At 30.8% G+C, this 16,112-nt stretch overlaps 1 protein-coding gene across 13 annotated transcripts in view; it reads right to left on the bottom strand.

The window, feature by feature from the left end:
• Nucleotides 1–16,112, bottom strand: part of unc-104 (kinesin family member unc-104) — a 248,891-nt gene that overhangs the window by 97,470 nt on the left and 135,309 nt on the right. For 11 of the 13 annotated variants that reach the window (XM_085818584.1, XM_085818589.1, XM_085818586.1 and 8 more), the window contains 2 exons: nucleotides 15,378–15,556; nucleotides 6,204–6,359 (listed from right to left, as the gene is read on the bottom strand). In XM_085818584.1, the coding sequence (XP_085674710.1) occupies nucleotides 6,204–6,359; nucleotides 15,378–15,556 (335 nt within the window). The remainder of the gene's footprint in view (nucleotides 1–6,203; nucleotides 6,360–15,377; nucleotides 15,557–16,112) is intronic. The other 2 variants (XM_085818595.1, XM_035356178.2) reach the window with 1 other exon arrangement.

Below are 16,112 nucleotides of genomic sequence, written 5' to 3'. Positions count from 1 at the left end.
AAAATGATAAATATGGCTTCATATTTTACAAGAAATAGTCTCCTATATCTCCATCAAAAAGAAATTGAATATCTTGTCAACAACATATTGAATATCTTGTCAACAACAAGAAAAATATGTAGTCTGTGCCCACCTTGTAAGAAGAGAAAAACAGCATACAAATGCTTGGAATGCAAGGAACCAGTGTGGCTTCAGTGCTCTCAAAAATGTGTTTCGACTGCGTATCATCTTAGGATTCATCCTTGTAAATAAAGATACACTAATCTATTATTTTTTAATAATTAAATTAATTGTTGTAGAATTATGGTTTAATAGACAGTAACGCTTAATAAAGTCACATATTTTCATGCATGTTTAATAAAATATTTTGTTCTTTAAAAGCTTTGTTCCATAAAACCAAGAAAATTAGCCATTTTTTATATGAATTTAACTGTGTAAAGTTAAATGATTTATGTTTAAAATATATTGATTTAAATGAATTAGAATTCCATAAATATGCATGAAGTATCTATAACATTCCTTAAAAAGGCATAAAAGTATGTATTTTTACTCATTTCTTTAAAGCTGTCTGTGAGACTGCTCACAGTAATTACGCCGAAAAAATGTCACAGCAGTTAAAGGTTAAATATCATTCACTGATTTTATTTTATGATATATTAGTGTATAACATTCTTTAATTTATAATTTTGTTATAATTAGCGGCATTAAAGAATTTTTACACAAGTAATTCATGTTCCTAATTGCTAACAATATAATATTATTAAGATTCTCATCGATTATTAATATTACCAATGAATACTTTAGAACCGTGACCTGATAATCATACAAAAAGTTAATTAAACTAGAAATATTTCTCATTTTTAATTTATGCAAGTGCCATGCAAGCTTGCTATGTGCCAATACTGGAGCCTGATAGCATTTTCTAGAAGAAAAATTCTACAGCATTCTATGAATAAGATTTCCTTTTTGAAAACAAATTACAAGCATATGAGTAAGATAAAATATATCAATATACAACTCATATGTGTGTTAATAACTACTATAAAATTAAGTTTAGAAGTTACAAAGATTACATTTTGGTAATCTGGAAGAGTAATATGAACTTAACTGTCTCGAAAGAATGTGAAAAGAGGAGGTGAAACGGGGTAAAAAAATATAAATAGTTATCTTATTTATTTAACAAAAAACAATATGAGATATAATAATATGAGGTGTAATAAACAAATTTACATTATTTAGAGATAGTTATAAAATAATGGAAAAATATGACGAAATGATAATAATAAAATTGGGACAAAATTAATGAACGTTTATTTAATTTGTGCTATGTCAAGCTTTAATCACAAGTTTACTATTTTATTCAAAACATACATACCCTCACATACGGATACAAATAAGTAAATACACATGTAAAATGTACAGAAATAAAAGTGTTTTACTTTTTTCATAAAAACTTATTTATGCATGTGTATACACATGCATACATATACACAACAAAATTACTAGGGAGAAGAAAATAAATGCAATTTTAATTGAATAAATAAGATACTGAATTATCAGCTTCTCTTTTGATTGCAAGTTTTATTCATTCATTTCCTAGTTTTAAAACAAATTTTTATTTAAGAGGCATAATTTATAAAACAGACATATTTCGACCAGTTAGTAAACTATAAATTTTTTCCATTATACTTTAAGTATAATTTTTCAGTCGTTAATTTAGTTGTGCATAAAAATGTACTCAATTCTTACACAAAATAAACAGTTTATATTATATTTAATGCAAGTATGTGATTCAACAAATAGAACTTTTATAAACTAGCAAATGATAAAGCATAACATAAAAATATAGTCTTTTTTCCAGATAAAGAATTTCAGATTGACAAAATTATAAAATGCTTTCTAGGCTGATAAGAAATTAAACATTATAATTTTTTAATCATAAAACATGAATTTCAGCAAAAAATAAAAAATAATAAATAAAAATTTAAAAAGCAAACAGTAGGGTGACCACAATTTTATATTTAAATTTTGAGTACTTTATCAAATATACCATAATTATCATTCCTATATCCTCTTCTACCCCACCCCCTTTTTTTAAATGTAAACCATATTACATTGGACCAAACACATTACAACAATAAGAAATTTTACATATAATGTTTTCAGAGAATGGACATTTTTAATCCTTATTTGGTTTGTTTGGTTTCAGTGTTTAAAATGCTGCCAAAGTTTTAACTTCTGAATAAGAGTTTTACATTCTTTAGATAATTTAGGCTATTCTTTATAAGGGCTGCTACACCTTTACAAATATCTTGGAGAATATAAATGCATTCTCATTGGTCACTGAACAGGGCAAATTACTGATGAAATTATCATCCATTTTCATATTTTCTAAAAAGGAGAAACCTCTCATGTTCATTTATCTAACTCTTCTCATTCTGTACTGGGGAAATTTCTGGTGTCACAAATCCATACATATGCCAAGTGGTAAATTTATAGCATTCTGTCCTGAAGATAGGGTATTATTAAAAACAATATAAAATGTACACAGCCAAATCAATATTTACCAGGAATATTTACTTAAATCTACAGTTTTTATGATTCAAGAAAATCGAGATTCGATGGATTCATACTAATAAAAAAAAACTTGGATCTGAAGAAACATTTTAAACAAGCCAAGCATAAGGATGTTGAAGAAGATTGCTAAAATGGTTTACCATTCAATGGAACTGTAATCTGCAAACATGTAGACAAATGACAATTATTAAAGTGTATTTTAGACAGAGATGTGAAAGTGCTTTTACTTTCTAAATGAGTCTTAAACTTAAAAGTCTTCTGACGAGTCTAAACTATGATTTTTTTAAAAAAGTAGCCATTTTTTCCTCATCAAATTGGATACAGTAAACCAAGCTTTGGGTCCATTAAAATTCATTATAATGGAGTTTGACTATTTATAGATATTATTGTGAATTACATTCAAGTAATTTTACCACTCAGTCATGAGTAAAATAAAAAACTCATAAAAATGGAAAGTAACTTTATGCCTCAGAAAAGCTGCTACAGAATTACAGTTCTAATTCATATGTGGCAAGATGCAGTCCAAACAAACAGATGAGAAAAATGCAGAATATATTACTAAATTTGACATACCAAATAATGAACATTTCTCAACCAAGAGAATGAACTGAATTAAACTGAATCATATTAAAACTTTGAAATAAAAAAGTTCAAAAATGGAGACCATTTTTCAGTTTTATGAAATAAGACAACATTGCAATGCCAATAAAACAAAATAGCCAAAGGAATTGGAATTTTTCATTCATATTATGAAATCAATAGCATTCAATTCCTTTTACCAAACCCAAAAGTAAGCAGAATTAAGAAATAATTTTAGCTCTAAATTCTTCTTCAACACTCATGAAGAAATACAGCCAAATATCCCATGACAGAAAAGAAAATTCACAAAAGTAAGCCCTATTTACTGCCTTTTTAACCTTTTAGATCAGGGATCAGCAACCGCCAAACCAGTCTACCAATATGATTCAGGATGTTGCACAGCAACAATTCGATTCCTGCGACAATGCATGCAGAGTTAGGGAACAGAAAACAAAAATACAGATTTAGAGTTTTATTATACATTCATTATGTATCATTTAAAGGTATTTACTGACATAAAAATAAACATAAGATATGCCTATTCCTTCAACATATATAAAAAATTTAAATTGTACATATGTCATGTGTTACGTATTTATGTAAAAGTTGTCCCTGTATCGCTTTACTTGTTATTGTGATATCAGGAGCTTGCCTGTGACTTTCAATTTGACACATGCTTCTGAATATTCAGTTGCTAAACTTGTTCACATAGATATGCAGAATCAAAAGTGGAAAGCAGAGCACATGCAATTTTCTTCAAAAATTACATCTCTCTGGCACTGAGATCCAGCAATTTAAAACAGCTGTCGATCTATCGTTAGAATTATCTTCCAAATTTAGTCATAATTCCATAAATTTTGCTTAAATTTGCAGAATTCTGAAGATGTTTTTTCAATAAGTTCCATTTGAAAATTATCAACCTGCATCCACCACAAATTGAAAAATTGGGTGGATTATCAATGGGTCTATTAAATCTGGCTTAATTAGGAAGGAAAGAAAATATAGGCATGCAAACTTTAAAGTCTTTGCATATTTTGGAAAAGTCCTCCTTAAGTGCTTCAACACAGGTTTAAAGTTCATTTGTGTCTAAGGTTGATGTATTTGCAAGTGCTTTAGAATTGAGAAGTATTTATAAACACTAGTATTGTTATCATTGGAAAATATATTTAATTTGGTAGCAAAGCTTTCGAAAATTCTAGTACTGTTTGGCTCTTTCCTTGCAATCCTTAGTTCATTAAGATGTTTAGTTATATCAGTCAAAAACATCAATTTGCATAACCATTCTTTATCATTCAATTTGAGAAAATGTTGATTCTTCTCATTAAGAAAAACTTTAATGTGAGCCATGCAATGTCGCAAACTTATTCAAGATAGTACCTAAACCAAGGGACACAGCTGTATAAGGGGACATTCACATATTCTCTTTCCATTTCTTCTAAAAGAGATTTAAATCGCCTGCGTACCAATGACGAATGAGATACTATAAAATTAACTATTTTAACAACAGTGTTCATTCCAGAAATTAAGTGCTGCAACAAAATTCTGATAATTAAACTTTCCTGGCGATTCAGAGAGGCGAGACAGAGAGATTTATCTTCGCCTGATAACTTTGTAGAATGGTTCCTCAAGCCAAATCTGGCATGTGTGCCATAGATTCCCAATACCTGTTACAGATGCTAGAGCAATGAGACTGTACTCTGCACTAGTGGGGGTTCACTATCCTTTAAACAAAAGGTATATGTGCATATCTAATTTGATTCAGTTAACATTAATCAGATCATCTTCAACAAATTTTAAGTATACCTGACTTGCAATTATTGCAGAATATTATGCCAGTATGAATAACAGATAATATTACATAGTTCTAAAGAGTTAATAAATCAGAGCATTATAGTAACAGCAATAATAAAAATAAACAGAATTTTCAAGAAATGGCATTTCTTTAAATGATACATTTATATACCCAAAAAGTGCAATAAACTGCTACAAGGGGGAAAATATTGATTTTATTTATTTGCATTCATTTAATATTCAAATAAACATTTATTCAATTTATGCAGTTATTTTAATATTTGACTGATTAAAAATGTAATGGAAGATGCAGTATATTTAACAAATGTCTCAATTAGTAATGATTTATTTTTCAGAGTTCTGAATTTATAAGAGATATTACATCTGTTATTAATCTTCAGTGTTATAATCATGATTTTTAATTATAATTATTTATTTAATTATAGTAATTATAAATCATTTTAAATATTCTCACCCCACTAAATATGCTTTAACCAAAATTATACCGTTTTATTAAACAGATATGTTTTGGTTCCCTTCAATACTAACATATTGAAATTTAATATTTCATACATATGCACTTTTATTATTTGAGATAATGAAATTATTTTCATTTTTCTAACTATAAATTCTTTAACTACTTATGTATTAAATATTAATGAGTCAAAAAATAAAGTAATCAATAAATTTATTATGGAAAAAATTAAGTAAATATTAAAAACTTTGTATATAAACAAAATAATTTATTTTCCATTCTTTATTACTTGTTTAAAACTGCAATTTTTATCTTTCACATACAGTAGAAATGCAAGAATTAACTTTAGTATAAAATACTTCCTGCTTTCAATTACCCCCCCCCTTCCAAAAATGAAACAGTTTATATAGAAACATGATAAAAGTGTCACAGAAGTCCAGGCTATATTTTAAACAATCGTAAAAATATGCATTATTATAGATTATTTATGTCTTTTAATAAATAACTGGCATTAAGCCTAATGTTGATCATGATAATGAAATATGGATTACCATTAATCATCGGCAAAGAAAATAATTACATTATTTCAAATAAAGAATACTGATACATTATTACTATGAAGTAAATGAATTGTTTTGGTTACTTGCATAGTCACTGAAAGAAATAATAACAGTGGCCACCCTACAAGAGACAGCAGAAATGGGACACTGATTCGGCCGACTTGTATAGCGCATCACAAAAGTTGTGTGATTTACGACAGGGCGGCAAAAACAGGACCAACCTGTTTCTCGAAGGAATTAAGCTGTTAATGGCGAGGCCGGCCGATAGCCGCTGCTTAGCACACGCTGAGATGCATTGCAGAAAATCATCATGAGTCTCAGGGGATTCTGGGGAAGTGTCTTCATTATATGTGCTGCGCATAAGTTCCAGCCGATGTCTACAAGTCATTACAGTACATTTTTAGAAAAATTACTTACTTTGGAGCATGCAAGTAACAGCGTGTACTATATAAAGTTCTATTGAACATGCATAATTAGTGATGCAGAGGGTATCTACTCAGGATAGCTAGGTAAATTGCATAAGGAATAAAGAAGAGAAAAAATTTACACACGATACAAATGTCCCAAAATATCAACTGCATATTATGAATATCAATAATGTGCAACAAAGGGTTTTATAATGTAATTAATTTACCACAAAGTGCTGCCAAGTCTGATGCAAGGTCCAGAAATATGCAAAAATAAAAATCTATCAATAACTACTAAAGATTATTTTGTTTAAATCTCTTTTTCTTTCTTTTTTTTTAACAGCATAAAAATTATAAAGAAAAAACTTTATAACATATGTATTTTACTTAATTCCTCATACATGAAAAAACATCTCTTATTCACTTCAAAACTGAATAAATATTCACTTAGCTATGCTTAAATTAATAAAAAATGTTTTTATAACTACACAAATGAAAACATTTGATACATTTATTTAAATGTTAGTAAATGTAAAGAAATTAAACATTAACTAAACAAGCTATTATATTTACTTGTTGCTAATTGCTATTGCATTTGCTTAAGGACAAAAAAGTATCTTCAGAGAAATTAATAATTATAATCGTATAAATATTTTGTCTGAACACAATGCAAAATAATAAAAACTGCATTAACCACAGATCACTTTCAAATGTAAAATAATGTGGAATTATTCTTTACATTTTAGGGGGGGATATAAGGAATAAATACATCATTCAAATATTACACATTGGGATTAATGAGAAACATAAAAGTTTCATTTCCTAACTTAAGAAATAAAAATATCATGATGCTAAAGAGCAGAATTTTTCTTAACAGAGAAATAAAATAACAAAACAAATATATGCACAGGAATGTAATCTGGCAAGATATATGCAAATGATTTAAATTTTGACACCAACGAGACGGGTAAGTGACCTATGCGCAAATGAAATGCACAGTTAAAACAGTTTAAAAGCACGATTGCTTGTACTATAAGGCTATTCAAATAAATCTATAGACTTGGATGGATAGATTTGTGACTACAGATACCTTTGAGATGTAACTGGCAGTAGTACAAACAGTTGTCAGACTTTGAGAACAGACATATAAAAGACCTCCGAGAAGCAGGTTGGTTGAACAGGCGAATCGGTCGCCACCTCAGTCAGCAGTCAGAGCAATATAGTAGTTGCTCGGTGTTGGCAACAATGGATCACAGAAGGGATAATCTGCCATCACAGAGGGTCAGGGTGCCCCAGGAACTCCAAATGAGTGCGAGGATCCCACAATCATAACAGCAGCAACTTCTGCAACAACAAATGCTGCTAGCATCCACTTTACACTGTGGTGATGGTGATTAGGAGCACGCCTTGCACCCTCCAATAAATGTGGCAACCCTAGAGAAGTTTCTTACGAGTAGCAAGCGGAGCGAGACGGGCCGGCCGTCGGGAGTTCCGAAATAAAGCTTAACTTTTATTGTGCACTATGTCTAGTTAATATTTATATTAATGCAGTAAGAACACGATCTGTGATATGGAATGCGAGGATTGGTGGTAAAACATACAGGTAACAACATGATAGGAATCACCATAATGGTGACTTGAACTGTGCTAAATCAGGCCGTATGAACAGTTCTCAAGCACTTTCGGTTTTGACTACAAGGCCATCACTCAAGATCTCCAAACCAGAAGTAATGGATTATACCGTTTTTCATCCTCTGAATCACAGATGAGTAGTAATTATAGATCATTTTATAATTTTGTTTCCTACTTATCATTTAATTTCATTTTCTTTAGTTAAATGTTTGCTTTTATTTTGGCTTAAAAACTTTGCAGAATGTCTGATGTTCCTGCCGTCCAAATTCCGGTTTACAACCGATCAGACCCATCTTTATGGTTTATTATGTGTGAAAATACCTTTGCTCTTGCCACCCCCTAAAACCTATCACAGACACCATTACTAAAAATAATTATGTAGTTGCTCATCTTCCTCCAGATATTGCATCATTAGTGCGGGATTTACTTATGAAACCAGACCCTATTGATAAATATACAAAGCTCAAAACTGAGTTAATAAATCGATCAAGAGAATCTTCTCAGCACGAAATTCGCCAATTATTATCTGGAGAGGAATTAGGTTCTTGAAAACCTTCTGATTTGCTTAGAATATGAAACGTCGAGCAGAATCTTTAAATGTTCCTGATAACTTAATGTTATATTATTTGCCTTCGACTGTTCAGTCTATTCTGGCAGCAATTTCCAATTTAACAGTAGATAAAGCTGCAGAAATTGCCGACAGAATTTTAGAAGTAAATCCAACCCCAGGGAATTGTGCCGTTTCTCGCACAGTCGATAAGTCTTTTCAGGATAAATTATTTAAAGAAATAGAAAAATTAAACAAACGTATTGATCGCATTTCTCTTTCTCGTGGTCACTAGCCAAATCGCAGAGATCGTAATAACGAAAAAAGCAATTCCAAAAGGATAGATTATTCTGTTTGCTGGTATCATAGACATTTGGGGAAAAAGTGTAGAGAAGACCAATGTACAAAAAAAAAAAAAAAAAAAACCTTGTTCGTGGCAGGGAAACAAAACCAGCAAAGAATAGAGGCGACTTATTCTTTGCCTCAAGTTTCACATCGCCTGTTCGTTCGTGACCGTAGAACATACCTTTCATTCTTGGTCGATACCGGCTCTGACGTGTCCTTACTTCCAGCAAATAATTCTCAAAAACGGAATTCTCTCCAACAAACACTTTTTGCTGCTAATTCTTCTACTATTCATGTTTATGGTCAAAAAACACTTTCTTCGGATATCAAATAAGACGGCAGTTTACATGGACTTTTCTTACAGCAAATGTTAGTACACCCATTCTTGGAGCAGATTTTCTCCATTTCTTTGAATTGATGCCTGACCTCAGAAACAAATGTCTCAAAGATTTAAAAATGCAGTTTGAAACTGTTGGCTGCGTGAAAAATGCAGGCATTTATTCAGTAAAAAATGTGTTTAGTGATACACCATACCACAAAATTTTAAAAGAATTTCCTTCAATTACTAAATTCCTAACCAACCTGTTAAACACAACACCGTTCATTATGTCATAACTAAAGGTCCACCTGTGGTTGCAAAACCTCGTCCGTTAGCTCGAGATTGCTTAAAAATAGCAAAACAAGAATTTCAAACTATGATGCAATTGGGGCATTTGAGACCTTTGAGCAGCAATTATGCATCCCCAGTTCACATGGTTCCAAAAAATGCAAGTCTGGAATGGAGACCTGTAAGAGATTATCAAGCATTGAACGCTCAAACAATAAAAGACAAATACCCTATTCCATGCTTAGCCGACTTTACTGCTGCATTGCATAGTACTAAAATTTTTAGTCATGTCGACCTGATTAAGGCGTACCATCAAATACCAATTAACCCAGCCAACATCCACAAAAACTGCCATATGCACATCATTTGGTTTATTCGAAAGCACCCGTATGCAATTCGGCTTATGCAATGCATCTGTGACTTTTCAACTTTTTATAGATTAAGTCACGTGGGATTTAGAAGGTGTTTATGCTTTCGTTGATGAGTTGCTCATAGCCTCTAAAGATTCTGAGGAACATTGCAGGCATTTGAAAGCTTTATTTTCCAAACTTCAGGAATATGGACTTTGCATAAATGTTTCAAAATGTAACTTTGGTCAAACATCTATTGATTTCTTAGGTTTTCACCTTAGTGAAAATGGAATTGAACCTCTTCCTGACAAAGTCAAATGTATTTTAGATTTTCCTCAATTTACCACTCTTACTCAGCTTCACCGATTTTTAGGCATGTTTAACAGATGTTTCATACCTAAAGCAGCACATATTCTTTCTCCTTTAATAAAATTGTTAGAAGGCTATATTAATAAAAAGAAATCTCATTCTCATGTTCAGGATTCATCCTCACAATTACATTGGAACGAGAATGCTGAATAAGCCTTTATTGCTGCCAAAAATGCCATTGCTCAGGCTACCCTTTTGAGACACCCTATTCCCGGAGCCCAGCTCAGCATCTGGGTAGATGCCTCAGACGTCGCAATAGGCGGCACACTTATGCAGTTGTCTCAACAAACCCGGGAACCTATAGCATTTTTCTCTACGAACTCAATAAAAGTCAACAGAAATGGTCCGCATACGATAGAGAATTATTTTCAATTTATTCTGCAATTAAGAAATTCTGACACATGTTAGAGGGCAGAAATTTTATTATTTATATGGATCAAAAACCGTTAATATACGCTTTTAAACAGAACCCTCATAAATATTAACCTCGAAAATTGTGCCATTTTATTTCTGAGTACTCTACTGATATTAGGCATGTGCAAGGTTAAAAAAAAAACATTGTTGCTGATGCTCTTTCAAGAATTGAAATTGATTCCATAACTAAATCTCAATTTTCGGATTAAAAAAAAATTTCGGAAGCTCAACAGCATGATCTGGAGGTACAAGACCTTCTCAAAAACAATTCATCATCTTTGAAACTGGAATTTAAACCGTGCCAATATTCTGATGGTAATATTCTTTGTGACATATCAATGGACATTCTTTGTCCATTTGTTCCGAATTCCTTTCGCAGACTCATCTTTAATCATCTGCATAATCTGTCACATCTAGAAATTGCAGCTACTATGAAGCTTATTTGTTCTTGTTATGTATGGCCCGATATGAAACATCATATCAAAAATTGGGTGAAATCCTGTGAATCCTGCCAAAAATCAAAAATTACTAGGCATACTAAAGCACCATTGGGCCCATTCTCTCTTCCTGATGCACGTTTTTCAGAAATCCATATGGATATCGCTGGACCGTTACCTCCATCAGAGGGCAGCGTTTACCTTTTGACTCTAATAGATAGATTCTCCAGGTGGCCTGAAGCCATTCCCATCCCAGTTATGAAAATGGAAACCATTTGCAGAGCCATATTAAACTGTTGGATAACTTGTTTTGGCTGCCCATCAATCATAACAACAGAACAAAGTTCTCAAATGAGATCCACAATTTTTGCAGAATTTAGGTGCATTTTAGGTACGAACAGAATCACAACAACAGCCTATCATCCAATGTCCAACAGCATTGTTGAATGATTTCATCGACATTTAAAATCTTCTCTCAAGGACAGCCATAAAGGAGGATCTACAGTCATCTTGTGTTGAACTGGTGTACGGCACAACTCTCAAGCTGCCTATTGATATGATAACATCATCTAAGATATCTCCGTATGACACTCAAATCATGAATCTTTGGCATAGAATGCAACAATCAAATCCAATAGCAACATCTGCACATTGCCAAGAAAAGTGTTACGTAAGTGCTACCTTAAAGTCGTGTACGCATGTATACTTACGTGTCGATCGAGTAAAGCCACCTCTCCGCCAACCATATACAGGTCCGCATAAAGTCCTTTCTAGAACGGACAAAACTTTCACAATTGATATTAACAGTCTGAAATCTACTGTGTCTATAGATCGTGTGAAACCAGCTTATTTGCTTTCGGACTCTAATTTGCCTGAACTTACAAAACAAACAAACAAACAAAAAAAAAAAAAAAAAAAAAAAGACTTAATAACAGTTCAACAGAATAATTCTGCAAACGAACTCTCTAAGACACAAATTGTCACCAGATCGGGAAGACATGTTCACTTCCCTAAGAAACTAGCTTCTTAAATAACAATTCAAAACCTTTTTTTTAAAAAATTCATATCGTAATATATTTTTTGTTATTTCATGTTTATTATATGTGTCATTCATTACCTTGTTATATTGTTATGAATTTGGTATTTAAAAAGCTACTGTTAGTTCAATTATAAATTAAATGGTTTTATTTCCCGCGCAGTGCAGTGTGTGACAAATATTAAAAGAAAGCTAAGCTGGAAAATTGAAAATACAAGAGCGCGTGCATTAAATATTTAATAAATATCTCTTTTTGATTTCGAGAAAGTACTAGAAAATTCTCGCGCGCGATTTTAAAATCTTATAAATAGGAGGAAAACCTCTCAATTCGAGAGTTAGTTAGTTTGTTGTTATTCTAAGAGTTTGTTTAAAAAAACTGCTCTTGTTGATTGTAGCGAATTCGCAGATTAGCTTTCTTTAGCTGTTTTCGAATTAAGTTCTCTTGAACATTTGAGTAGTTAGAAGATACTACTGTCTGATATATTGTGAAACTGCACGATTATTTGAGGACATTTAATCATATTTGTTGTGATAAACATAAAATTTCTTCATTTTTTTTATCGGACTTGTGCATTCATTTTGTAACGAACCCGTAAGCACGCAACAATATATTGAATTGCATTTTTGTCCTTTCCAAATTTATATTCTAATTTTGTAATTATGAAAAAAATACCCACAGTACGGATCCTCTGAGATATTTTCATAACCTGATGTCATTCCTTTGAATGGCGATCAAAGGAACTGGGGGGAAACTCTGTGGTGATGGCAATAAGGAGCGTGCCTTGCACCATCCGATAAATATGGCAACCCTAGAGGAGAAGTTTCCAACGAGTAGCTTTTCACTTCTCAAAATAATTTACATTTTTTCCTTTTTTCATCAAAAAAATATAAGAAAGCTGTGGCTTAAAAAATTTTAAATGATGCGTTTAAGTTTTACTGAACAATGGGATAAGTGCTCATATTTGAAGAACTTAAAATATATACAGTCAAAAGTCGTTAATCCGGACTCGTCGGGACTTCGGCGATTCCGGGTTATCGATTTTTCCGGATTATAGATCATCAGTTTAAATCTGGTAAGATGGCATGCAGAAATAATAAAATTAAAAATATGAAACTGTAATTTATGAAATAAAGAACAATTATTATCCAAAGGGTATCAAAATTTACAAAAAAAAAAAAAAAAAAAAAAAAACATTTATTTTTTTACTTTATTAAACATTTCTTTCAATGTAAGTTGTTTAAGTTGCTTCGTTTCATGTCATAATACTTTCTCTTTAATTCTATAAACAGACATAATTTCTTGTTCAGTTACAAAGTTCCGCTGTGTTCAAGTCCTATAATTGCTGCATCGTGAATACCGACTAATATGTCAATCGAAATTTTTTCATTTTCAATAACCTCTGTCACTTCTTCGCTATCGGAAGCGAATTATAATGACGAGGAATTTGATTTAAATCATATCAAATACGGAGTACATCGAGATGAAATATTACATTTAGTAAGGAATTATAAGCCAAATAAAATAAAAACATCTGCCCTGAAGGTAAGGATAGTGCTGACAGATCAACTTCCAATTCATTGTGCACCGCGGCATTCCCCCTCCTCCGCTGCGGAGTAGCGTGAAATTGATAAACAGATTTCAGAATGGTTAGAGAAACAAAGGATATGCCTTTATCCATTTTTTACAGCAATTCCACTTTTTGTTTAATGGACTTCGAAACATACTTTCACTTTGTAGATCCTTTACATATCAGTAAATATATATCGGAAATTCTATTTGACATAATCAAAAGTTCAAGCTTACTTTTACAAAATTGCTCTAACAGTCTGCAAAAAATAATAAGCCAGATCCAATTTGAAGATTAAGGAACAATGCAATCTGCAACCTTAACTGAATTAGATATTTTTAGCTTAGCTTATACCGTCCGTGATACATTAAACGCGCATGCGTAAAAGTATTATGCGCATGCGCACATGTATATTTGCAGCCGTAAAGGTCTTACGCGCATGCGTCAACTAGACGCATGCGGAGAAAGTTTGTAGCTTTGAGGTCCGGATTATGGGTGTCCGAATTAACGACTTTGACTGTATTAAAAAAAAATTTTTTTAAGCTTATTTCAAATAATGCATGAATATACATGAGGATATCTAACACACAGCATAGGTAAAATAGAGTAAATTAATGCAGTTTGTTATGCATTTTGTATTTTTTATATTGTACGCACATCACAGATATTTATGACATACAAATGTTTACAATTTTTTACTAAATAAAGAGAAAAATAAATCTGTCCACAAATTTAGAGATTAGCCCTACAGACAGCAATAAATTTTCTAAAAGAAATTACTAAATTTATTAAAGCATTTCATGTAATTAACGAAGTTGGCAGTTTCATTCAGAAGGATAATATATTTAGCATATAAGATATTCAGCACATTTTTATTAGGAAATTTTGCAAAAATATTATTGCATCTTCTAATTATATGCATGCTGTGGTGATATAATGCAAATGCTATAAACTATAAAAGATTTAAATATATATGTATATATTTTAAAAATTTTATCATGTTCTACCCCTTTCTAAATATTTAAAAATTACACCATTTAAGTTGCAATGTAAGATTTCATAAGAATTTTGCAAGCATATATTCTCATGCAACTGTTCATTGAATATATTTTACAAGATATATATATATATATATATATATTTAGAGCTAAATAATCAACATACTGGTTATTTAGTTCTAAATTTAGAAGTTAAATCTATGCACAAAATATGAAAAATATATAAAAAACATTGAAAAAAATTTACACAAATACAGATATTAGAAACAAATTTATTCATATTATTATCACACATTGAAAAAAATTATTAATAAGAAAAGACTATTTTATTAGCTCACAAATACAGATATTAGAAACAAATTTATTCATATTATTATCACACATTGAAAAAATTTATTAATAAGAAAAGACTATTTTATTAGCTCAATAGAAAATCCAGAAAAGCATATGTATTAATAAATGAAGAATGTAAATATAAAATATCTTTATAAAACATATAACAGTTATAAAAATTATTTATTTCTCTAAAATAAAATAAATAAATAAAAATAACAAAAGCAAAGAATATACTTGATAAATTATTAAAAATCTGAAAAGAATTTAAAAAATACTTTACAGGTAAATTCCAAATAAGTAACAACTTTAATAAGAAAAAACATTCTGCATAAAAGTATACAAAATATACCTTAATTTACTAAGTGTCCAATAGTGAGTTGCCCCATTTTTAGTATCTTGAACTTCAACTGCAACAATAGTGCGTGGATATGGCCTCTCCATACCTTCGTCAAAGTCATCATGATTCAGCATGTCAGGCAACAGTGGAGAATAAAGAGTGTCAGTCAAAAGAACAAATTGGAACTGGACCTAATGATTAAAAATTATAAACATACAAAACATTTTACTAAGTGATTTTTTTTCCAACAAATAAATGCTTTGAAAAAAATGTACATAAGTGGTAACATATTATTTAAGAGTACTGACTTGTTAAATAGCAGTATCATGTTTCACGATGTGCAAATATATCAATTTATTCAATATTAAATTCTGAAGAGTATTTTTGACCACAGAAAGGTAAAAGATTCATATGTGCTTTCCTCACAATTTGCAGTCCAAAGGCTCATAAACTATCAAAAGCTTTTCTGTGCCTTTCAATACATTTAAAAATTACATTACTTAAATTAAAATCATTTGTATGAAAGAACACAATTTATACAGCATGAATTAACACATCGTATACGAAATGGAATTCAGAGCAACTGTCATCAGAAATGAGAAATTTAAATCCATCTTCACTAGCTAATCTCATCGAATGTAATCCAAAATTCCTTCATATTATACCAATGCAATTCCTATCTTCAAATTTCCCTATGCTGATGTACAAAATTATCTTTACATGCACAAAAACATGAATTTTTCAAAT

This window comes from Stegodyphus dumicola, chromosome 6, assembly GCF_044657685.1.
Source record: "Stegodyphus dumicola isolate Sdum_Otavi_A_Nest chromosome 6, ASM4465768v1".
NCBI classification, from domain to species: Eukaryota; Metazoa; Arthropoda; class Arachnida; order Araneae; family Eresidae; genus Stegodyphus; species Stegodyphus dumicola.
The sequence above is the reverse complement of the archived record's forward strand: the minus strand, read 5'-3'. Positions and strand labels throughout refer to the sequence as shown.